This window comes from Musca vetustissima, unplaced genomic scaffold (genome assembly GCF_032173495.1).
Source record: "Musca vetustissima isolate MV318-11 ecotype Yass unplaced genomic scaffold, APGP_CSIRO_Mvet_v1 utg123718, whole genome shotgun sequence".
Lineage (NCBI taxonomy): Eukaryota > Metazoa > Arthropoda > Insecta > Diptera > Muscidae > Musca > Musca vetustissima.
In genome coordinates this window covers 1-25,998 of record NW_026879059.1, presented here as the reverse complement: position 1 = coordinate 25,998, position 25,998 = coordinate 1, and the positions used below count along the sequence as shown (strand labels likewise).

The 25,998-nt window shown below is 34.2% G+C and overlaps 1 protein-coding gene across 1 annotated transcript; it reads left to right on the top strand.

Annotated features, from left to right (window-relative positions):
* Positions 1-4,569: 4,569 nt before the first annotated feature.
* LOC133323869 (GTPase-activating Rap/Ran-GAP domain-like protein 3) lies at positions 4,570-25,983 on the top strand (the record flags this gene model as incomplete). The annotated part of the gene is made up of 6 exons (XM_061532769.1): positions 4,570-4,629; positions 4,700-4,765; positions 16,895-17,132; positions 19,931-20,029; positions 23,035-23,138; positions 25,962-25,983. Coding segments are annotated over exons 1-6 (589 nt in total), but the record flags the coding sequence as incomplete, so codon positions are not given.
* Positions 25,984-25,998: the final 15 nt, after the last annotated feature.

Genomic DNA, 25,998 nt, shown 5'->3' with positions numbered 1-25,998 from the left:
TCACTTCATCTCATCACTTCTGCAGAAAAATGCTTGGATAATCAACATTTGTTTACTTTGTTGCTTATTTCAACAGAAAAAATATATTCTTTTTAATCCCATGAAAGAGATATCATACCTTAGGATAAACTAAACTTAACTAAATATCTGCAACATTTTGTTACCTTAAGTAAGGCAACACCAACAACAAACACATTTAATTTGTGCTCAATACACGTTCTGCTCGAAGAACATTTTCTTCAAAATGAATTGCATTGAATCATTCCACAGCAGGAGATTTTCTTGAGCCATACTCTTTCGCAAACAGGTAAGTGGAAAAAGTGAAAAAAAACTAAATTCAAGGTAATGAAAAATATCACCAGCAGCGGCATCTGGTTGAAAGGTAAAAATTACTCTCGATACAAAACAGCACGTAGCCGAGAAAATGAAACAAAAACAAAATCCATTTGGCACATATCAAAACTTTTCGGTGAATGCTTTCAAAATATTTTCGTTTGAGAAAATGTGCTATGAGATATATAGAGAGAGGCATGTTTTTTCAGATTACTTCAAATTGACTTTAAGAAAGTGAAAGGGTAGTAGTTGGATCAAAAAAATTAAAAGCTATTTGAGGATGGATAGATGATGGGATTGACCTGGATTTAAGAGCTTAAATATCTTTCTTGCCTAATAATGAAAGTTTGCTTTTTTTTTTTTTGGTTTTCAAAATATTCTTCAGTTGACCTATATAAACTATTTTATGCTCTCAAACCAATTGTCAATTTACTTTTATAATGCGATTGAAAACCCTCAAAAACCTCGAGTTTTGATGGCTTTGCCAGCATCTTTTGGTGACGAAGTTCTTTGAAAACGAATTTTGCTTGATAGTGGTTTGAGCCGATTTCAAATTAACCTTCGGAATTTGATCCTCAGTAGTAGTATCAATTTATTATGATAGCCCACATCCTTCAAATAGACCTTAAGTCCACCAAAATTTCTTCCCACATTTAAAACATTCCCTTTACATATTTTTCCAACAGTTCACTATCTCATTTAGTATGTCACAACAGACAAGTTCCCCGAACATATCATTTATTTAATAATTCTACAAAAATAAACATTATTGTTTATATTTGATGTGGTGAACCCAAAAAAAACGCAATTCTATTGAATTCTCATGTGGGATGTTAAAAACAGACACATGTCAGGAATGCTACTATGCTTTGATCCGCCAACAATATTACAATCGCACACGCATTGCTTTAAAAAAAAATCCACCCACTAAAGTGGATTTTTCGTTATGCCTTTGTCAAGCCTTTAGTAGTCTTTGTTTATTGTTTCGCGTTTTTCGCATTTGTTTGCTTGATTGTTATAGCCTTACAAAGTGCTATTTACTAAATGATTTTGTGATGAACTCAAAATTGGGGTTTCCTTCATGCGAAGTTCTGTGAACTTTTATTCAAAATCGTATGACATTTTTTATTTGTATGACGAAGGAATTTTATGGTAAACGAAATTGGGGAATTTGCAATATGTTGGTATTATGTTTTAGAAATTGTTTATATAATGTCTCCAAAATACTACAGAAGTAAACATTTACAACCAGAAAAATTATTTATAGAGGTCTACTACGAGAATATGTCGTACCGACATGTGTTGTGTTGTTTAGGCCAAAATAATGGCCTTAACATGTGAACATTTTCGGACGGTCATATTTCTCGACCTTTGACGTGGTCATATTTCTCACGGCGGCTGACCGATGAACTTTAAATAATTTATTGCGATGAAGCATCATTCTATAAAAATGTGTAAAATAAACTATTGAATTTAAATATATAGTTTGTTTCGAGACTCATAGTGAAATTTAACGTAGAATATTTCATTCTTTGAAACTATGCACGAAAAATAAAGCCTCATGTTACTTTCATATAATTTGTCGAAGAAATACTGGCAAATTTCTATGAAAAAAATTAATAATTTTTTTTTTTTTTTTTTTTTGAATTAATGGAATATTTTTGTCCTTTATACCATCCATCAAGTCGGAATAAGATCGATGTTAACTCTAAAATGAGTTTTCATATTTTTAAGGTTTCCGACGTTTAGGCTGATTTTCGAATTTTGATGTATTCTGAGACTTATAGTAAAACTATATGGGGAACACTTTTGTCGAATATTCCGAACTGTGACTGGTTTTCAATTTTGAATTTCTGGCAAGGAATATAAAAATGGCTAGAAACAAATACAGTACTCTGATAAAACAGCTGATTACCAGTCAATGTAAAAATTATTTATCACAGAATATGATTTCGGATAATCAGCGAATTATAACTTGATTTTATGCAACTATATCAGTAGTGACAGTTCAGCATGGAGGAAGGTGCAAAAGATCCCCAGTTCGTACTGGTCAATAAATGGTCATAGCTGTAAAAATACCAATTTAAGAGTTCAACGGAATTTGTGAGACGATTATCGTTGGAAATAACCTCAAGAACATAGCGTGGATGAGTCTAAATGCCCCGAAACTATCAAGAAAGCTCTTTAATTTCTGAAAAGAATCGGAAAGCCAGATTGGCTTCCTCAAAAACTCATACTTATTGGAATCCGAATGAAAGTATGAATGAATAAACACAAAAAAAAAACTTGAGAAGGTAAAAAATGAAAGGCAAGAGTACTGGGAAGCATGGAGGTGCTTTCTTTCCCTCCCCTGAAGAAAATGTACCGCCTGTTTGGGTGTTTCAACTCGAACATACACCGAAACCTGTCAAAGATTGATTGCGGAAGTACAAAATCAGGGGTTTAAAATGGCTAACACAGTTATCTATCCTTCAAAATCTTTGAAGTGTTATGATAGCATTTCAAAACATATTTAGAATGTCGTATTGAACCTTCGGGGTTCCTAATATACTCGCCAATAGCTTATACCCCCAAAAAGGTTTCTCCACTCCCCAGACTATGAGTTAGATTTTGTCCCTTGGTGATTGGATCATTTCTAAATCAACTGATATTTCATATAGTATATTTATAATGACATGCCTCCCTTTTCGTATTGTCACAATATAACAGTGCAGCCAATTTTCAGTATTTTGAAGGTTTTTCGACCCATTTTGACTATAAATTGGTGGGTAAAACATTTTTTTTCAGAAATTTGTACAAACATTCTATCCCATTTTTTGAAATGCTGATAGTCCCATCTGTATTTTTGATCTAAGTGGCTGTAATTTGGTATTAGGATTTCGCGATTAAGCTACTTCTACCCAAAAATTTCAATACATTTTCTGCACCATTTCATGTATGCTCATGGTCCTAGGCACATTTTCAACCAAAGTGGATCAATTTCTCCAATCGACCTTTTTTGTGGTTACACAAATTGTGAATATATGTTCATATTTTGACATACATACTTTTTCCGCACCATTTAATGTGTGTTCATGCCCCTAGGCATATTTAAACCAAAGTGGATCGCATTGGCTTTTTTGGGGGGTAACAAAATTGTGATTATACGTCCATGTTTTGACATATGTCCAATATAAGAACACAAACATGCATATAAAGGTACCGACCACTTTTAAAAATATACAGTGGCCAGCATCAAGAATATAAAAGCATAACATGATCTTAATACTACAAATGCCATTAAGGGGCAATATGGCGCTTAAAATTTCCTAAAAATTAATGGTCAGGACCCAAAGAAGAAAGCTTGGGTGACCTTTAAAACGTTTAATATTGTTTCCTCGGTTCATTTATTGACAGATTTAGACTCCATAATTTCCTATATTTTTTCATTTATATATTTGCCGCCACATGGTGAGGGGTACTAAAGATCGGCCGAATCAAATATCATTCTAACATCTTGACAGGTCTCAATCTATTTCAATTCTTATTAAATAGGACTCAACTTCTAAATTATGGCCAAGGAGGAAACCTATTGAAATTGGTGGAAATTGGTTCAGATTTAGATATAGCTCTCGACCCTGTCCGATTATACGCTATCCTTGCATAAAGCATTAGAAAATCGTTTCTGATATATGGTTCTAAAATATGGTTCTACTCATTAATTTGGCCCATGGGGGAAACCTATGAAAATTGTTGAAAATCAGTTCTGATTTAGCTCTAGACGATCGAGTATGTGTCCTATTATCCGCTAATTTTGCGCTGTTCACTGACTTAAGTCTACTGCTTCTGGTCGCATGACCATTATTCAGAATGTAGCTCTAGAGTTCATGTCCGATTGACCGCAAATTTTGTTTAACACACTGACTTGTGTCTATTCCAGCCCAGTTGAAAATAATACATAATTTCGTCCGAAGGTACTTTGGCTATTTGTTTTAGGATTTTAATTAGAAATATTTTAAACTTACCGGTCAATAAGCTTTCAGTATGGCTTTGCCAAGTTTGGAGAAAAAAACCAAACATTGGATCTAACAGCAAATTTTGTATGCAGTATTGTTCCCATCTTTCTGGAGTAGACTTTTGGAAGGAGCTATAAATGAAAGAAGAGAATGAAATGATTTTTATTATTTGTAGTTACTAAAAATATACATCTTAAAAACAACTGCCTTTGGAGACCAATTAAATAACATCAAACTATCAATGATCATAAACCTCAGTGCATTCTATAAACATCTGCTAATGTCAATGAATGTGGCAAAGGTAATCTTAGACATCAATATTGTGATAACAAGTTAAGATCAGAATGTGTAACCTCTGCTTTTTATGATAGGGCACATCTGCGAACACACTCAAGCACAACCGCAATCATAAAAGTTACAACAATGGCAAGAAGCCAGTATTTTACCCTGAACTTGATGACATTCTAACAACACAGTGTTCCGAAAATGACAAAAACCTAAATAATTTCATATTTCAAACCTATAAATTCATATTTTTATAAAAATAAATTCATAAAATATATTTTATGATTCCAGTATATTATATTAATATACAGATTTTAAACATTGTGGTCTATGAAATTATCCTGAGACGCGGGGCCTAAATATCAGACAGTTATATCAAATGTATGACTAGTATAAAGGTCTTCCGAATTTAGACCCCATATATTTGGGGCGTACCGGGAGAAATTCAAATTTGAAAGTTTTATTTAATGTGTGGCGAAGTTACTCTAAAAAGTGAAATAGGTCGGAAGATAGTATAAAATTCATTTTCAAGAAAAAATTTTCCTACTTTTATAGACTGCAAATTGTCGGAAACGGAGTAGGTTCATAGAAACATATATTAATATTTTGATGAGCAGCAATGATATTGATGTTCTAATTACTCCACATCAAACCATACAAGCACATTTTGTAGAAATGTAAACACCGTTCCACTGTGCCCTGTCCTTAAAAATAGACTTATGACAAAAATAAAACGAAGAGCAGAACAGCAAAACTACAAAGCCAACGAATACTACCCACATGGTACACATGGACGATGATTTAAGTTGTTCCCCATTTGTAAAAGAACAAAAAGAAAAACACGTGAATTTTTGTTGTTGCTGTGGCCTGTAACAGCTCAGCTTCGAGTACCAAATGACAGTCATAAACTAAAGAAGAATAAACAACACACTTGTGGTGAAAGTGTTAATCAACATTCACACATTTGCCACTGTGTTGTGATTACATGTGGCATGCTCATGTCGACACACATACACACACATCGACACTATCTTGCAAACTACACATATACTCAAATCCATGAATAGTCTCAGTCAGTGAATCTCACACATGTGTGTGTGTTTGTGTGATTGAGGAAAATTTCAAAAATTCTTTTCTTCTTTTCCGACCAAAAGTCGAATGCGAGAAATATCCGGCAATGGCATTGTTAGAATACCGTCAACAATATTTGCAATGCTTTTCATTTCAGATTCTTAAGTTGAAAGAATGGAGGATGTGTTTGAATGCAAGCGAGCAGTAGAAGTAGTTGGTAGTAAGCCTATGGATGTGTGTAATTTCTTGGCTCAACTCAACGAGGGCAATGTTAATGAGCAGAAAGTTGCCATTGGAGTGGAATGATGGTATTTTAAATGTTAAAGTTGAGGATATTTAATAGATTTGCGATTGTAGACACTTTATAGGATATCAATAAATATATGAGTACCTTAAAAATGTTCGAGTCAGAACAGAAATCACACAGTATATCACATTTTTGCTTTGATATAATGTCTGAATAATTAATTTTTAATTTTGAAATTTCAAAGTATATTAAAAATTTTAAAATTCTATTTTATAGTTCAGCTCCTCCTTCAAAGTATATAGCACCCACTATTCCGATAACTCCACCTCTAATATCGAGGTAAAACTTTCTTATTAACTTTATAATTCGCTATATGTGGTGAGGTACCGCCAGTAGTTGTCCTCTAGAGCCTATCTTCGGGATTACTATAGTTTTGATAACCATTTTACGGTTTAGAATAATTCGGACACACCAATCGATTCATCTGTACGTCTGTTGGTGTTAAATTGTAAGCAAAGTACAGGTCGCATTTATAATCCGAATTAGATGAAATTTGGCAGAGCTTATTTATTTGGCCCAAGGGAAAAATCGGTTCAGATTTAGATATAGCTCCCATGTATATTTTCGTCCCATTTAATAGAAATGGTGCATCAAACTCCTCATGTTTTTCAGAGTGACATATAATTTATCACAACGTACAAAATTGAGCATAGAATAACGGAGTTGCATTTGGTAGAAATACAGACATCGCCCAACGGATGTCCGATTGATATTTGTTTGAAATCGAGTTACATACTTTGGTCCCTTTGGTCGATTTACATACTTTGTAACAAACGATTGACGTGTTTATGGATTGATCTATGTCGGTTCACATTTAGATAAAGATCACAAATTTTAGTTCATGCAATTTCATGTTAATGGTTCTTCAAAAATGCGATGTCTGTTAGGATACATCTGTTTAATATACCTATAGTGGTGAAGGGTACGTCCGACTTTACTACTTTCCTTACTGGTTTTTAGTTTGAACCTTCTGATACCATCCAGAAGGAGTAGACCAATTGAAAAAATTTAGTAATTTACCATGCGTTTTTAATATCGGTCCAGGTTTTGGAGTTTTGAAATTTTAGGAAAAAATCCGATGAAATTTGTTGAAATTTGTATTTGGTGTACCATATGGTTTACAACAATCGATTGGTAAAATGTTCGGCATAGTTGTACTTTTTGGAATGTTCCCTATATTTTTATTTCAAGTAAATTTCAGTTGAGAGTATCCAAAGTTCGGTCCAGCCGAAATTAACTCTTTTTGCACTTGTTCCTAATTAAATAAGTCCTTCTTTCCGACGGCGAACATCTTTGCCAATCACTAGAACATCCGAATCTCCAAATTCCAACGCAATTAGAAAAAGTACATGTCTGCAATTGGTATGAACTAGGATTATTGACTTCGCTCGAAAATTAGAAAAATGGCGGAACTAGGAAATTTATTTTTTCTACTAAATACAATGTTGGAAAATAGGGAATATCTTCACCGATTGGTGTGTTAAGAATAATGTGCTAAGGTTTGGGACTAATTTGATGATTAGTTTTTGAGTTATCGTGCCCGCCAATCGTAAAAACACTGTTTTGAGAAAAGCAAAGCATTGAAACGCTATTCTGGGCTTCAACATGCTGTATATAGGGTAATATATGCCTAAAAAGCAAAATACCACAAATATTTTGCCATACATAAGATAAAAGACACGTGTTTGAAGTGGTATGGTTCAAGTGAGCCTTTTCCCAAACCACATATCGGGAGGAGAATTAACAGTTTTCGGTGATGGAATTGAAGCGACATCAGTAGAAGGTCTATGGGTCGCCTTGGCCTAACCCCATTGACGTAGGTATTGCTTAAAATCTTTTGATAACGAATTGTTAGATCCATTAAGGGATCATTTTCGTAAATCTCTAGTGATGATTACGCCAATGTCATATATAATCTACATTTGCTTTTTGCCTTTCTACAGTTTCACACTGCTTGACGACGAACACCAAACATGTGTTGACTTGTATTTCGAACTCCATCAACATGTCACTGGGATTGCAATAGCATAGCATAGACCATCAAGTAGAGTACCTCATAGAGACTGGATATTGAATTTGTGTACCAACTCTTTCCCAAATAAGGCTTAAATGCACTTTACGGACACCTCTCAGATCATTTTGAAATTTTTATCATAGGTAGCCCTTCTGATGCTGATTATAACAACATACGTTTTTTCGGGGGGAAATCAGTACTTCCCGAGATATGGGGTTCCAAAGTTCAAAAAATACCCCACTTTTTATTAAACATATTTAAGAATACCACTCCGAAACGTTTAATTTTTTTACAGCACATAGTCCTTTTGGAGCTGATTAGAACCACATAATTTTTTTTGGGGAACTTCGTACTTCCGAAAATATGGGGTTCAAAATTTTAAAAATAAGCTTATATGGTTATTTCTTTGATTTAAGGATTTTTTCCTTTAGGAACACTCGGATTGTTCTGGATCAGCAGAAGTATGTATAATTTACATGATTACATAAATATGTTACTATATGGGAGGAAGTCCATACTTCTTGAGAAATGGGGTTTGGAAAAAATAGGCTGGGGCCGGGGATTTAGTAATGAAGCTTATTAAATATGATTTTAATTTTATTCAATCACGTATAACTTTTAAAAAAGAAATTGAAATTAAAAGAGAATTCCACTCGCGTAGCCCAATTTTCCATCTGTCCATAGGAGAAAGTCATAGGAGAAAGTCTTAAATTTATAAAAAAATTGAAATTAAAAGAGAATTCTGCTCGCGTAGCCCAATTTTCCACCTGTCCGTAGGAGAAAGTCTTAAATCCTCGGCCGAAGGCCGGCTATTTAGAAAAAAAATTAAATTAAAAGAGAATTCTGCTCGCGTAGCACAATTTTCCATCTGTCCATAGGAGAAAGTCTTAAATCCCCGGCCGAAGGCCGGCTATTCAGAGAGAATGCTGCTCGCGTAGCCCAAATTTCCACCTGTCCATAGAAGAAAGTTTTAAATCACCGGCCGAAGGCCGGCTATTCAAAATTAAATATAAAGAAAATTTTGTTCTCATAACTCAATTTGTTGTCGGATAATAAGTAAGGGTATAAAATGTAGGTTGTTATTACATTTTGATACCCCATATTTCCGGAAGTTCGAAGTTCTCCCCAAAAAAAATTATGTGGTTGTAATCAGCTCCATAAGGACTATGTCCTGTAAAAAATTTAAACGTTTCGGAGTGGCATTCTTAAATATATTTAATAAAAAGTGGGGGTATTTTTGAACTTTGGAACCCCATATCTCGGGAAGTACTGATATCCCCCCGAAAAAATTTATGTTGCTGTAATCAGCATCGAAGGGCTACCTATGGTAAAAATTTCAAAATTATCTGAGAGGTGTCCGTAAAGTGCATTTGTTCCTTTTTTTGTAAGTAAACATATTCTTCGAAGATGATTTTCAACATAAATCCATTATTTATCTTAGCTCTCATATGCCATTATATGCTTTTCCCAGAAATTTTTCAATAGAGGCCAGTGTTTTAGATAACCCCCAAACAAGGGAAAATGTTATAGGTCAACAGCTCTAATTTCTAACCCTGTCAGATTTTTCAAATCTTATTTTCCCTATGTGAATATTTACGCCATAAAATGAAATGTTGGTCACTTTAGGTTTATTGATTTGTCCCCCGGAATATTGGCCGATCATTATTTAAACAGCCGTTCTAAGTATTTGACCAGATCCCCTTTATCGTCTAAAATATGTGATGTTCTGCATGGCCTCCACAGCGACTAAAAAATCTGACAAAAACTAAGATTTCAGTTCATTGCAACCCTAAACATCATATCAACATCACCGATGGCCGTGGTCCATGACCATAAATGGAACTTCATGTACAATTTCGAAGCGATGAGTGATTGGTCCATAAATGTGGCATGTATCGTGTTTAAGAATTATAATGGACAGACGAGATATGACGATCGGCTGGTGGGTCTAGGACCAATATTTCGTAGGACTAACTTTTGGGGCTGCACAAAGCTGTAATACCCTGACAACATAGTTGTGTATGGTATAAAAATTATTTTATACATCTTCTGAGGGTTTTATAATTTGTGTGGCCTTAATAATTGGTAAAAATCTGAACACTTGGTTCTAGATGCACCTCTTAGTACACAGATCGCCATATCATCGCCTAATCGATTTAAAGATTAGGCGATGTATATTCTTCTGTCCATTGTAATACGTAATCACAGGTCACAGTTCTGGACGATTTTAGACCAATCCGACTACCTCTTCTGATATATCCTCCACAAAATTGGCAAAATGTTTCTGACCACAAATATTAACATATCATGCGAATCATTTTACTCGAACCAAACCCAAAGCTTGATACATTGTTTATACATCGTACCCGGACCTCCTCAACAAATTGTAACAATTTTAAAAAATTATAAATTCAATTCAAATATTAGTACTCCACCTTGACATTAGACATGGATTCCCTATAACTCCGCAAACCAAAATAGGTTATAAAGGTCAGGATGAGACAGACGGCAATAGCGACTAACACTTTTCACTTGTTATAATTACCAACATTCCACTGCAATCCAATTCTATGACCACTAACATGTTCTTTTGAAGGAATTTTAATATTCATGAAATGTAAAACACAAACGAATGCGAAACACAGCCATTTCGGTATTTGCTTAGAAATATATCAGGATTTAAAATCGTACACATTTCGTTTCGTTAGAAAGGTAACCCAACTTAATGAGACATTAAAGTATCGTTATGGCAATGATTTCAAAATTAGCAAATATTGTACAAAAGAGTTCTCAAAGTCATAATGAATTAAGGAATGTCAAATATTTTAAGTTGAAGTTTATTTACTTTATGAGGTCAGAGCAGAAGTTATCCTTCGAAAATCGATTTCAGAGTTTTTTTTTAACACAAACGTTATCTTTTGTCTCATATAATAATGTGTTTACTAGTTAACAACTATTTTGCAACCATAATTTTTATAACAACTTCAAAATATCATTGTAAGCCACTTTCTCTACCAGGAAACTACTACCCAAAATTCACTAACCCAAAAAAGAGCAAAAGTTGTACACATTAAATTCGAAATTTTTAACTTTCATGACACCACCATCAGCAACCAAAAACATTGGTTTTGTTGTTCCAAAATATCAGCAAACAATTTTTGAATATTTTAAGTTTTTACTAAATCATTTGCTGTCATTGAGAATGGCAAGTTAAGAAATAAAAACAAAACCCAAAAAAAGAGTTCAACATAATTCAGCTGTTCATCAAGGACTCGGTTGGTGGTGGCCACTAATGTCACTTCAGTAATAATTAAGTGTTTTAAGTAGTGACTAACTGCTCACCCGTAGTTCACCATAAAAGAACGTTAATTAAACAACAAGAACAAAATATGAAAGTAAACATCCCCTTCCCAACCTGCAACTAATAAACAACAAAATTGAAAAACATGAAGAAAAAACAAGAACATTGTTAATGACCATAATTAGAACCATAAATAAATATTTACTAACTACCACAAACATTCAATTCGACAACAACAAGAGCAACAAAAATAAACAAAAGTAGAGTCAAGTCGTTTTTTTGTGTACATTCCTTCAGGAGTGGGAGTTGACTGTTAAAAAACGTGTACTGGACATTTCCCCAATTAAGGAAACTTTTATTTTTGAGGGTCTCATTTTAGTTAACTTCAATTGAACCCACGGATTAAGTTATCATGTTTTAACAAGAATGTGTGGGTATTACTATAATTTAATTCCTACAGGTAAATGTTTTTTAGTTTAATGGAAGGTCTATAAATTTAGATTGATAAAAAATTAGACCATGTATTACTTCTGTTAATTAAATAATTATTATATTATAATTCACCGTTCACCAGGGTATATTCATTTTCTTGTTCCATCTGTAACTCATCGAAATAATCATTTCCGAAATTCTATTATCGGAATTATTTTTAATTCCTTTTTTTACAAAAAAAAAATAGGGTGGGGCATCTTAAGTGCGAAAACGGTCTATATCGGCTCACTACTAAGTTTTACGAAACCATCCATCGGTTGTATTTAAACATTTGAACACATTTTCCAATTACTTTATGGAAAATATTCTGACCAAAAATTATCGGTCCATATAGAAATACCGCCGATTTATTCGGAATTTGAAGATTTTACTTACGCATTTTAAACGAATTGGTTGTAATTTAACACTAGATTGCCGAAAGCTGTCATTTTGACCGTTTTTTTTTTTTCAATTTCAAGTACAAAAACAACTGTGTATATAAATACACAGCTTTTTAAAATTTGGTGACTTTTTTAAAATAAACGTAATTCTATGTGGTACAAAAAGTCACAAAATTTAAAAAAGTGTCATTATATGCACAGTTGTTTTTGTACTTGAAATTGAAAAACGGTCAAAATGACCGCCTTGGGCAATCTAGTATTAATAGTTTGCGTTATCAGTGGGTCGCAACCTCCTTCTAAAATATAATCAATATTGGTCTTTATTTCGGAGTATCGCCGATATTATGATTTTGTTTGGCCTCAAGAGAATGTACACCAGTATATATTTATCCTAAACCCACCATTTTCACAGTTTTTTTCTGTTTCTCTAATCGTTAAACAGGCTGCAATCATTAAGACGATGCAATTTGAAGACGATCGCCCAACATTAAGCGGTCCAAAGGGACCAATTTTTGAATAATTGAATAATTTTAGCTTCACAGAATGTTAATGTTCAGCGTAGGTGTGTAGGGTATCATTTTGTTGGCCCCTTTCGAATAATCTGCTTAGTGGTTATTATATGATTGTGTGGCCCCAAGAGTTTAAAACGCCGCGAAATATTCGTCCTAGACCCATCCCGATCTAGGCATGTGTATTCCTACGTCTATCCATCTGTCCATTATAATTTGCAATCAAAGTACATGCCGCAGTCACTAACAGTCGTCAAGAAAATGTGAATATAGGCTCGCTTCGGGCCAAATATCGGTAACGACCGGTTAATATTTATGTGATCGTTGGTCCATTCGATTAACTTTATTTTTTCCCTTTCTGCAATCAATAATGACCAGAACATCACAAAATTTTGCACGGTCAAGCAAATCAGGTCAATACAAAGAACGACTGTTTTCATGATACTCGGCCAATAATTATCGGTTTAAATAGACCAAGACCATATATTTACTTCGGAAAAACTTACACTGGAGGTGTTAAAAGTGTATACATAGAGGGAGACTGGGGCACCTCCGGCAATCGTGTTTTCTATACGAAGCTCTCACCGTACATCACTAGTTTCGATACATAGGTATCGAATATCGAAATAAATAACTGACACAAGGTTTGAAATTTCTAGCCAATAAGCTTATTTAGATACATGGGTTTTTGTATTTTTATAGATGTTTCTGTAATATTCAAATTCTATTTCGTAAATATTTCGTGTATAAACCTTTTTAAATTTTTAAGACAATATTTTAAAAAAGTGGTTAACTATGATGTGTATTATTATAGAAATATTTAAAAATATAATGTTTTTACAAAACTGATCGAAAAAAATGAAGAAAAACTATAAAAATTACATTCGGGGTACATTCGGCATTTTAAAGTGGGGCACATTCGGCCATAAACAGATTGTGCAATATTATTTCTTTAAAATGTTTTTGAGTTTGTTTTTAAAACTAATCCTTTATTATCGATCGAAATTGCATATATAAGATAGATAGAAAACCCCTATTTCTGATGGTGTGTGCGACCTTGAGATGTAAACATCCGCCGCTAGAAAATAAAGCCCTGTAACCAAATAGAGCCTTAGGGGATCAGAATTTCAACCAGACTGATAGCGATGACAATTACCCGGCTATGACTATGGGGCCGAATGTGCCCCATCAAATGCCGAAGCTACCCCAGGTTGGGGCACATTCGGCGAATTTTACATTTTTTACAAAACTGTAAAATTTTTTAACTAATACTATTTTTTATATCTTTTTGGTACTATTTTTTATAATTAAGTGTCCGAGGACAATAATCAGCCATAAAGTTGTTATATATTTTGAATAAGTACTGAGATATAGAGCTCTAAAAAAGTGCCGAAGGTGCTCCAGTCTCTCCTACAAGAAGATATTTTCTTGCGAAATTTTTTACCCATCACGATAACACTGCAACGATGAACTTAAATTTTTGAAGGGTGATGAATTACTGTAGTACTGCGAAAAAGTTGTTTAAGGGGACCGCATCATTCAAGGTTTCAACGAATTTTATTCTGGTTTTCTATTTAATTTGTTATGACCTCTTGTTATTAATCAGTTTAGCCTTCGGACAGCTCTACGGAAGTCAGGGAGGTTCCCAACCACCAAACCTATGTCTGTTCTAACATCATTTTTTTACATCTTTTAGGACCAAAAAAAGCGACGGCATACGTGTTTCTCAAATATTAAACGCGTTTTTCTCAAAGCAAAAAACATGATACAATAACGCATAATTGACACGCATAAATTGACAGATTTCTGATCAAGAATATATATACTTTATGGGGTCGCCGGTGAATATTTCGATGTGTTGCAAACGGAATGACAAATTTAATATACACTCCACCTTATGATGGAGGTTGTAAAAATATGGATAACAGAATTATCGATGCGGATCTGCCGCCTGCGTGTCTATCATAATGAAATATGTTGATAGTAAATATTGAATACGACAGTTCTTAATATACTCTTCAAGGGTTTACATCCTCATAAGGAACTTATTAAAGTGATGACCCTTGGTGGGGGAGGTAATGGAAGGAGTGGACCGATAAGTCCCATCTTCCAACATTATACTGAAATGGTTAATATGTTGTCAACGTTTATTGAAGTTTGGAACAAATATTATGATGTGCAAAGTTTGAATGAAATCGGTTACTACCTTCGAGATTTATAGTGCACACCAGCGACAGACGGACGGACATTTGTAAATCGACTCCAAATTGCCTGAAGCGGGTTTGACTAAAGAAATATGGGGTTTAAGACCCATATCGTTGAGGCACCTTTTTTGCCTGAGTAATGTGTATATGCCCTCATAGGCCTCAGAAGGTTGAACACCACGTAATGTTAGCCTTGCACCTTTTAGTATGTCGATTCTCCTGTCTGTTTGCACATTATAGATTTTAATTACAGTACAGGCCTCAGTTATGAACCAATCGTCAAGAAATGTTGAATATAGGTTCGGTTTTAGCCAGAGATGTCAGCTATAGATTTGAAAATCGCGCTACAGTCGCAAAATGATGCCGAAAGAGGGTTTGACAGAATAATGTTTTGATGATTATTTAGCAAGCTACAGTCTCAAAATTATGACCCGAAAGGAGATCTGACCAGCGAATAATCATGGCCGTTTTCGATGTTGATCGATGTGAATAATAACATAATTTCCATGAAGAAAGAGTAGCAAATGTATAAAAATAGTAGATGTTCAAAACTGTTGACTGATAGTGCTTGATCGTCAATTCACATATCGTAGAGACATACTTGAACATTTCTTCCAAAAATATATATTCGATATTGCATGAATATCTCGTTTGTTCTCGTTATATCTCCCATAATTTGACAACCGCCTAAAAAAGTATCGTATCGATTGATGCAATGAAATTTTACAAAAGGGACGCCATTGATGATGAATCTGGGATATATGTTTATACCAAAACAAATGGGTCTTCAAATAGCTAATAGCTAAATCCAACGAAAGATGTTCGTAAAAGAAGCACTTCGAAGCAACTGGACCGTCTGTTTCTTTTTTCCAATTCGGTGTTAAAATACGGCTAATACTTCTTTATAGGGGGCAACAATGAAAATATTCTATTAAGAAAAAAAAAAACGAGAACCCGCTACAACTACTTCGTGTGATAATCTAGGCCAAATTATTCAACATGCCGAAAAAATTCGGGGTACGTTATATTGAAGTTATCTTTCACAATTTGGAATTCGAAATTCCAGCCACTTCAGTGCGGAAATGTAGGTAAAATCTTACAAATATCGAAAATGGGGCGGAATCAATAACCTTAAGGAGTGGGACAATAAACCTCTCTTCGGAATTAATGTAGGTTTGATGAAAATACGCTGTGAAATCAATGGACCAAATTGTATACTCGGTTCGTATGGAATTTACACGTTTCAAACATTTTAAGTCTCCGGGAACAGGGATACCAGAAAGAGCGCTCCGACCTATTTATATGAGATTTCCAAATTTTTGTAAATCTCATATATCTGTAGATCCGAGTCAAAATCAATACAATAATCCACATATAGGATATCTTTGTTTCCCTGATAAATTACCCAAAATCAAAATTTCCCGAAAATTTAACACACAACACCTTAGTTGAACTTTATAACCAAATATTCATTGTAAATCAGTCGTCCTCTTCACTTACACTAAATCACACTCAAACATGGTCAAAGGAATTGTAAAATCAAGTGATTTCCAAAGCTATTTGCCTCCGATAAATACGTTAAACTGTGTATTTGCTCGGCCACAAAAGCCACTGCAAAACAGCAAAGCAATTTAAATTGAGAAGTTCATTTATTTGTAGGATTTACCGGCAACTTGAATTCAATCTGTCGCTCGGCATACCAACAAAAACAGAAACACAAGGAAATATTTAAAAAGTAGTTTTCTACGGCATTCAGATTTTCCACTTGGAAATTTGTCCATACTTTTCCTCTATTGTTCAACAACAAGAACAACAACATTTCAATTGTACTTAATATGTTTTTGATGGTTTTCTCATTTGTTTGTTCGTTCGTTCGGTCCTCGTCGTCGGTTCTATCTTACATTCATTTATATATTTTTTGTTTTTGGTTTCTTTTTTCTTTTTTCATTTTGATCTCTCACTAACGTTCTTCGTATGTTTTTGGCCTCTTTCCATTTTTGCAGGGCACCCAGAAGATTGCATTGCCATATCAGGCCAATCAAAAACTCACTGTTAAACAAATCCTAACACACTTCAGTGGCATCGATGCATCGACAATGAAAAATCCTAAGGAGATTTTTGCAGCTGACATTCAAAAGGATTTGCTGCTGCTCGAGGAGCAGGAGGGCTCAGTTAATTTCAAATTTGGCGTTGTATACATGAAGCCGGGACAGTGCTGTGATGATGAGATGTTAAGTAATCGTAAGTAGATAATGATGATGATTTCGATGTTGTTGATTTTGAAATACCAAATGCTAGCTAGATATGTGAGATAAAAAATTGTACGATTTCTTAGAAAGGCTTTGCAGAAGAAATGTTTTTTATTTATTTTTCTTGAAAATGTTAAATAGGATTAGTATATTTTGGGAGAATTGCTATAAAAATGTCATGTCAATAAAAAAATCGCATTAGGTAATATTGGATAAGCAAATAGCAATGTAAACATTTATTTATAAGTAAGATGTGGACAATCAACGTGCAAGAAAAGTATAAAGAAATCTTATATTGGTACCCATATCGGTGAGTAGGCGTATGATAAGACCTGATTGTGTACTTAAGGGTACTGGGTCAAAACGTAGAACATGATGATGAGTCACTGGATTTTTTTAGATTTGGGAACAAATAATAGTCACTGGGAGCTAAATCAGGAGAATAAAGTGGGTGGTCAAGCAACTCGTACTTTAATTCGTTGATTTTAGCCATTGCTATAACACTCTTGTGCGCTGTTGTGTTGTCTTGATGAAAAATTATTTTTTTGTGTTGTAAGCCAGGACTTTTTACTCGAATTTGTATTGTTTTACCAATTGCAGATTGTCAATCATTAAAATAATGACAGCACGCGTTTTAGTTTTTCAGTTGTAAAAAAATTGCGGATACGTATTTTTCTATATAAAGGAGTTGCCAGATCGAAATAAAATTTAAGATGTGTTCATAACAGAGATGGAAGATTCCAAAACTCTTAACTTTTTTCAGTTTATACCGCGTTTTTTTGTGCTAGGCTAAGAAGTTTCCGGACTGCCCTCGTATTTGTCATATTGGACCATCAGAAAGTAGAGGAACATCTCTGACAAAGGTTTCATCACAGGACCATTGGTCTTCTCAGATATATATGATGTTAAATTTTTATACTCTACATCAAACATCTATGAATGAAATTAGAATCGTTTTTTATTTGCAAACCAGTGAGCGGAGCAGTATAGTCGGACAGGGCCGACCACACAACTTCCACAAAAAACCAACTTTCTGTGGATCTATATTCTGAGCATGGGCAATATTTCGCGATTTTTGAACCATCTGGACCAACTAGAGACCGACAATTATTACTAATGTTCAGTGCAGCCCTTCTAATTGCTTATCCAAATTCCTTGTGTTGTGATCTTCTTATTAACATTGGAGCCTATAGATCGACTCGAAAAAACACTAAAATTAAGTTTTCGGTCCACTTCATCACAATATAATTATCTGATCGTCATCGAAAATTGTAGGCTTTATCCTTGACCATAACTGGAACTTCATGGAATATAATTATCTGATCGTCATCGAAAATTGTAGGCTTTATCCTTGACCATAACTGGAACTTCATGGAACATTTTAAAGCGTTCAGCGCTATATTTTCGCCCTCTAGTGTGGTAAAGGGTTACTATATAATATCTGAATACATAAGCACCTGTAAATATTTAGGTGTGACTCCCACATCTGAGTACATACGACCATATAATTGGTATCAATTTAAAGGTCAACCACTATCAACTTAAAGAGTCTATATCCTTCAGGAGTAAATATATAAACCATAGAATTCAAATTTTGTAATTTTTCACACAAAAGTCAGAGTCCATTTGACCCGCTAAATAATGACGATATTTATTAAAGCAGACATGCTTATTCTTTGGCCCAATCCACTTCTTCATGTAAAATTTCGCGATATTCGGATCATAATTGCGGCCTCTTTAGTTACCATAAAAACCGACAAAAATTAAGTATTTGGTCCATATCATCCCCTAAATATTAACCGATCTTTACCAAAAACAATAGGGGTCGTCATTAGCCAGTAACCATCATACATGCAAAATTTCGTGAAAATTGGTCCATAACTGTGGCCTGTATCGTGTTTACAAATTATAATGGACAGACGGACGGACGGACGGCCACACATGTCTAGATTGACTCAGCTAGTCGAGATATGACGATCGGTATACTTAAAGGTAGGTAGGACCAATATTTCGCTGCGTTACAAACTCTTGGGGCTACACAAAGCTATAATACCCTGACAACATAGTTGTGTAGGTTATGATGAGCTATCAAATTGAGTCTAATTCGATTTAGATGTTCATATACCTCTATCGCATATGCTTTTGTAAATGGTGTACTAAAATTTTCTTTTTTGATCCATTTGTTCCAAACGATGTTTGTTATTGCGAAATTGTCAAAACAAAAATCTTAATTTTTGACTGACATGCAATACATTAATGTAATTATATTGCTATTTACAAATTCTAAACAAATTCTAACAAAAGCAAGTGACTTTGTAAAAAATTCAGTTCCCAATCTGAACAAAAATATCCCACAATCTTATAAATAACCCGTTTGATTTAAAAATAAAAAAAAAACATTTAACAAATCTCATTAATTTTTAATGCAAGCAAAAAAAAAAATAATTTTCATTTGTTCATTTTCAAATTCACAATAGCCAATGGAAGCAATTCCCTTTTTTGTTGGTTTGTTTGTTTGGAACAGGTTATATTGCTTGTAGGCGCATTATTAATGTATCCCTTTGTTGGAGAAAGGCATTGTCTCTGAGAGATCTTTTGTTTTGCCTTATGTTCCCCGTTAATATTTTTTTCTTTCTAAGCAGGAATTTTCTATATTTGTACTTGTGTGTGTTCGTGATGCTTTTATTGTTATAACCAAGAAGCCTTTAATCGGCATTCCCTCTGTGTGTTTCATTATTTTGGCTTCTTTTTTTTAATATTTTTGTTGTTGTTTTTTTACTCTCCTTCCAGAGGAATCCAGTCCAGACTTTGAAGACTTTTTAGATGTGCTGGGCGAACGTGTGCGCCTAAAAGGATGGGATCGCTTTCGTGGTGGCTTAGATGTTAAAGGTAAGTTGAATGTTTGGGAAGCATATTTAGTATATATAGGGGTATAAATATAAGACTAATGAAATACTGTGACGAGTATGTTGGAAAAATCCATGCCTTCAATGGTCGTTCAAAACAATCTTCATTAACAAATCCAGGCCTTTGGTAGTTCGTGAAAAAATCTTCTTAAAAAAACCCAGGCCTTTGATAGTCCGTGAAAAAACCTGCATTAACAAATCCAGACCTTTTGTAGTCAGTGAAAAAGTCTTCATTAACAAATCCAGGCATTTGGTAGTCCGTAAAAAAATTCTCCATTAAAAAATCCACGCCCTGGATTGAAACATTTTCATTAAAAATTCAGGCTTTTGGAAGTTGCTGAAAAAATATGAATTTACGCCTATGGTTGAGTGTTGAAAAATATTTGGTCCATGGAATTACTCATATAGTCGTAAAGTAACTACCACAACAAGTTTCTTAAATTACTCTCGTTCATCCACTATACACGGCAGCTACATTAACTATAGTATTAATGTGTTTCTTCATTTTATTCTTATTCTATTCGTTGAAGATGAACACGAAGAACCATCCTGAAATGGACTTTCCTCTAACAAAAAACAAAAAAAAAACAAGAAAACTGCATTGCTTTTATGCCGTACCCTAAAGATTTTATAGTTGTTGTTTTGTAGTTTATTTTTCTTGCCTATGGCTAACAAGGAAAAGAAGATGAAGCATCAACAGTGCGGGACAAGGAATCTTCGTGACTGCATGTAATACAAGTGTAATGTCGAACATTTGTCTTCAACGTGTTGTTCCATGAAATATGTTATTATAACCTTTAGTCAGCCATCTTCATTTAGTATTCGGATTTATCAAGGAGATGAGAAATGTGGAGAATAGATAAAATGTGAAATAAGGCGGGAGAGAGGAAAAAGAAAGGAGGCTATAGTTTGCGGGGATGTGACCACACAGCTGTCATTTCCCAGAATAGAATGATTATGTACGATGAAATAAAGATTTATGGGAATTTAAATTTTAAGGAATATTTTCCAGGACATATTTTTCAACGTCTTCCAAAGGCCTGCATTTTTATACCCTACACAACTATGTTGTCAGGGTATTATAGCTTTGTGCAGCCCCAAAAATTTGTAACGCCGCGAAATATTGGTCCTAGACCCACCTTTAAGAATACCGATCGTCATATCTCGAGCTGAGTCCATCTAGACATGTGTGTCCGTCCGTCCGTCTGTCCATTATAATTTGTAAACACGATACAGGCCACAGTTATGGTCCAATCTTCATGAAAATTTGCATGTAGGATGGGTTCTGGCCAATGAAGACCCCTATTGTTTTTGATAAAGATTAGGGGATGGAATGGACCAAATACTAAATTTTTTTCGGTTTTTCTGGTCGCTCCAGAGGCCGCAGTTATGGTCCGAACATCGTGATATTTTACATGGAGAATAAGCATGCCTGTTTTGATAAAGATCGGTCAATATTTAGCGGGTCAAATGGACCCTGATTTTTGTGTGAAAAATTACAAAATTTTTATTCTGGGGCGAAATTGTACATGAAGTTCCGATTATGGTCAAGGACGACGCTTATAGTTTTCGGTGAAGTTGAGATTTCATTCAGGGGGTGCAATTAACCGAAAACTTTAATTTTGTCAGATTTTCTAGTCGCTCTAGAGGCAATTATTATATACAGAACATCACATATTTTACAAGGTGAAGGGGATCTGAATCGGTCAATTTTCCGAGGGTCAAATCAACCAAAACCTAAAGTGACCAATTTTTTTGGATAATATGCAAAACTTAAAAAGAGGAGTTGTTGATCTATGATCGGTAAAAAAGGTGCAAATATCACGAAAAATATTGCGAAATATTGGTCGGCCCCGTCCGACTATACTGCTCCGCTTACTAGTTAGAGACTATTTTTTTCAACGACCAACACAATGCGTGAATTTTTTAAAGAAGATTTTTTTCACGGACAACCAATGGCGTAGATTTTTAAGGAGATCTTTTCACGGACTACCAAAGTCTTGAATTTTTTAAAGAAGATTTTTTCACGGACTATCAAAGGCGTCCATTTTTTAGAGAAGATTTTTTCGCGGACTATCAAAGGCGTGGATTTTTAAGGAAATTTTTTGACCAAAGGCATGGATTTTTTAAAGAATATTTTTTCAACGGCCAACTTAGGCGTGGATTTTTAATGAAGATTTTTTCAACGACCAACTAAGGCGTGGATTTTTAATGAAGATTTTTTCAACGACCAACTAAGGCGTGGATTTTTAATGAAGATTTTTTCAACGACCAACTAAGGCGTGGATTTTTAATGAAGATTTTTTCAACGACCAACTAAGGCGTGGATTTTTAATGAAGATTTTTTCAACGACCAAATAAGGCGTGGATTTTTTAATGAAGATTTTTTCAACGACCAAATAAGGCGTGGATTTTTTAATGAAGATTTTTTCAACGACCAAATAAGGCGTGGATTTTTTAATGAAGATTTTTTCAACGACCAAATAAGGCGTGGATTTTTTAATGAAGATTTTTTCAACGACCAAATATGTTTCAAGGACTATTCAAAGCAGATTTATTAAATAACTATTTTTTCAATGACTTCCAAAAGTAGGCTTTCCTAAAGAATATATTACAAGGACTATTAGAAGATCCAAGGATTAATTTTTAAATAGTTTTTATTTTAAGGATGAATATTTCTGAAAATTATATTGAAATTTTTAAATGTCTAAAACAGATTCTTCAACAATAGTTTCCAAAAAAACGAACAATACATTTTAGAGTATAAATAAACAAACCACGTGCACCCCAAGGGTTTTGTAGTGTTTGTAATGAATCAACCAACTCCTCATGGTATTGTCTCCGTTTGAGTTTGATGAAGTGGAATGTTGAGGTTATGTTACCAAATACCACTATTGCCTGTGCTCTTGATATCTCTTGTTAATTTAATTTTCCATGTAGAATAATTTGTCTTGTTTCCCCCTTATCTTCGTTCTTATTCTATTACAGGTGATATGACTGGTAAATACTCGGTTTATACACTGCATGAAGGTCATGAAATTATGTTTCATGTTTCAACACTGTTGCCCTTTTCCAAGGATAATCGACAACAGGTGAGTACGAAAATGCGGAGATAGAGAGAGAGAAAGAATGAAAATAACAAAATGAACAATTGCTAGGTGGTTGGTCCACAGACAGATTAGATATACAATTCCACACCATTTGTGTTATCAACTTAAAGAAGTTTATTTTTTAGTTACTTGTGCTTGTTTTTTATCTGATATAATACAATAAAACTTTGTTAAGCTTGTGGGCTTGCGGCAAAGTGAACTAAAACTCTGTATATATATATATATATATATATTCTCCTTTTTTAAATCTTAAAGTATTAAAGAGTTTTAATAATTTAACAAGTGGTCTGTATTTATTTTGTGTGTTTTGTACAAAACAAAAGAACATTTGCGGATTTTGTAACAAAGGTCAGAAACCACTAACATTTTTTTTTTAATTTTAAACAATAACAACAACAAGAAACCCTAAACATGACTTTATGGTCAAGCACAAAAAGGTTTTACATTTTTCAACTTGTAACCTCTGCATCGTTAGGAAGAAGGCATGTTTAATCCAGTTGTTTTTGAAATGTGTGGGAATATTATCCGAGAATTTTGTAAAGAATTATTTGGAAACCAACCAATTAAATGTCTTTAATAATTGGCATTCTGTAAGGCAATTAGAGACTAATCGGCTTGAATGTGCTCATAAACGTTAATTGTTAGTCCTATATTAATGATATTAATTTTGAAATTTTAATTAAGGGGACCCCACATTCTCGGGGTCAATTTTTTTTATTTAATTCGAATCTACACTAATTCAAGAATGTCCCTACAAAACTTCAAGTGAAAATCTCAAGAACTCTTGAAGATATAGCCGATTTATTGTGTCAGCATCAAGTGACGGCTAAAAGGCTTCTCAAACTTTAAACGCGTTTTTCTCTTTTGCGAATTGCGGGCATGATAACTCAAAAACTAATAACCCAATCGATTCCAAATTTTTACAAGTTTCTGAGTGTATAGCTATCGTATGAACTAGGATAAAGCCAATCGGTGAAGATCTTCCTTATTTTTAAACTTGGTTTTTGGTCAAAAATCGGCGCTTTTCCAAAAAATTTCCCTTAAGAACAAAATATATTAATGTATTTGTTAATATATGTTAGGCACGGTTAGCCGACGAGTTCGAATATTTGGAGCGGTTAAATTTGAAATACGTACAAAAGTCAGTCGAGAAAGAAAAAAAACAATAAGAATTTTTATTTGTGTTCTATTGGTTAAAGCCTTGGCCGTCAATGGCTTGCCTGAAAATCTCTACCTTATTTATGCCAATGTTGCAGACATACCCAAAACCATACGTTCCGATTTGTACCGTGGCTAACAGTAATTCACTCTGAACATACTGGAAGCCATACATAAGGTCACACCAAATGAGAACCTTTTTTTCTCTGCCTACAGCACATACCATGCCCTGCTCTTGGCCTATTTTGGTGCTGATGACGGAAGAGGAACTGGTTCAGGGACTACGTCTCCAATGAGCCAAAAACAAGAAACAAGTCAACAATGGTTATGGCCTAGAGGAACAAATGCGCTATGTAACACGCAACGAAATCCCCGAAATATTTAATCCCGGTGATGTTACCTCCGACAGTCAAATGGTTTTGGTCAATGTTACGTATTTCATGGGGCAATGGTCGAATAAATACTAAACAGGAGATTTTCTATACTAAATAGGAGATTTTTTATACCAAACGTGGTGTCTTCTTTGTGCAGCCCCAAGAGTTTGTAACGCCGCGAAATATTGGCCCTAGTCCTGTCTTTATGTATACCTACTAGTCATATCTCGAGGAGCTGAGTCAAGCTAGACATGTGTTTCCGTCCATCCGTTGCATGTAGCATGGGTTCTGACCAATGAAGACCCCTTTTTTGGTAATGATCAGTTAACATTTAATTTTAGTCGGTTTTTTTCTTTTTGGTCGCTCCAGAGGCCGCAAATATGGCCCGATCATCGCGAAATTTTACATGTAGAAGGGGATCGAGCCAAAGAATAAGCATGTCCGTTTGAAAAGGATTGGTCAGTACTTAACGGGTCAAATGGACCCTGACTTTTGTGGGAAAAATTACTAACTCTTTATCTTGGGGCGTATATATTTACTCCTGAAAGACATATTCCCTAGAAGTTGATAGTGCATCCAAGAGGAGTGGTAGACCTTTAAATTGATACCAATTATATTGATGTATGTTCTCAGATGTGGGAGTTATGATATTGTTTAGTATTACAATTACCCCACTAGAGGGCGGAAATTTCGCACTGATCGCTTTGCAATTTTACATGAAGTTCCGGTTATGGACAAGGACGAATCCTATAATTTTCGGCAATGTTGAAATGATATTTAGGGGTTGCAATAAAAAGAAAATTGCAAAAATTTGTCATTAATTTTTAATGATGAATTCTCTGTTACTCTCCATTTAGTTATGCCTACCACTGACCAAGACACAAACCGTGTACTACATTGTGGTGTAGGGTGTAAATGTATAAGGTGATATTCATTTGTAGTTTTTAAACAGAATTTATAATAAATGTTCATCAAATCAGTATGTACTCGTTTTTTTTAATCAGAAACCTATGAACATTATTATTATTAACTGATTAAATACAATACATGACCTCTAGCGCGTATGAACATTATTAATAACGTATACCTTATGCTGGCCAAATTTCTACGCTTTTATTTTCATAGTGGTAACCAACCTACACTCCTTAATATTTACATTTTTAAATGATGTATTCCCGAAAACATGTATTCCCGAAATTTTTATTCATATAAATTCTATACATACCAAACTTCGAATCAAATAACACATTTCTATCTCTCATATTTTTTGCAGGTTGAACGCAAACGTCACATTGGTAACGATATTGTGA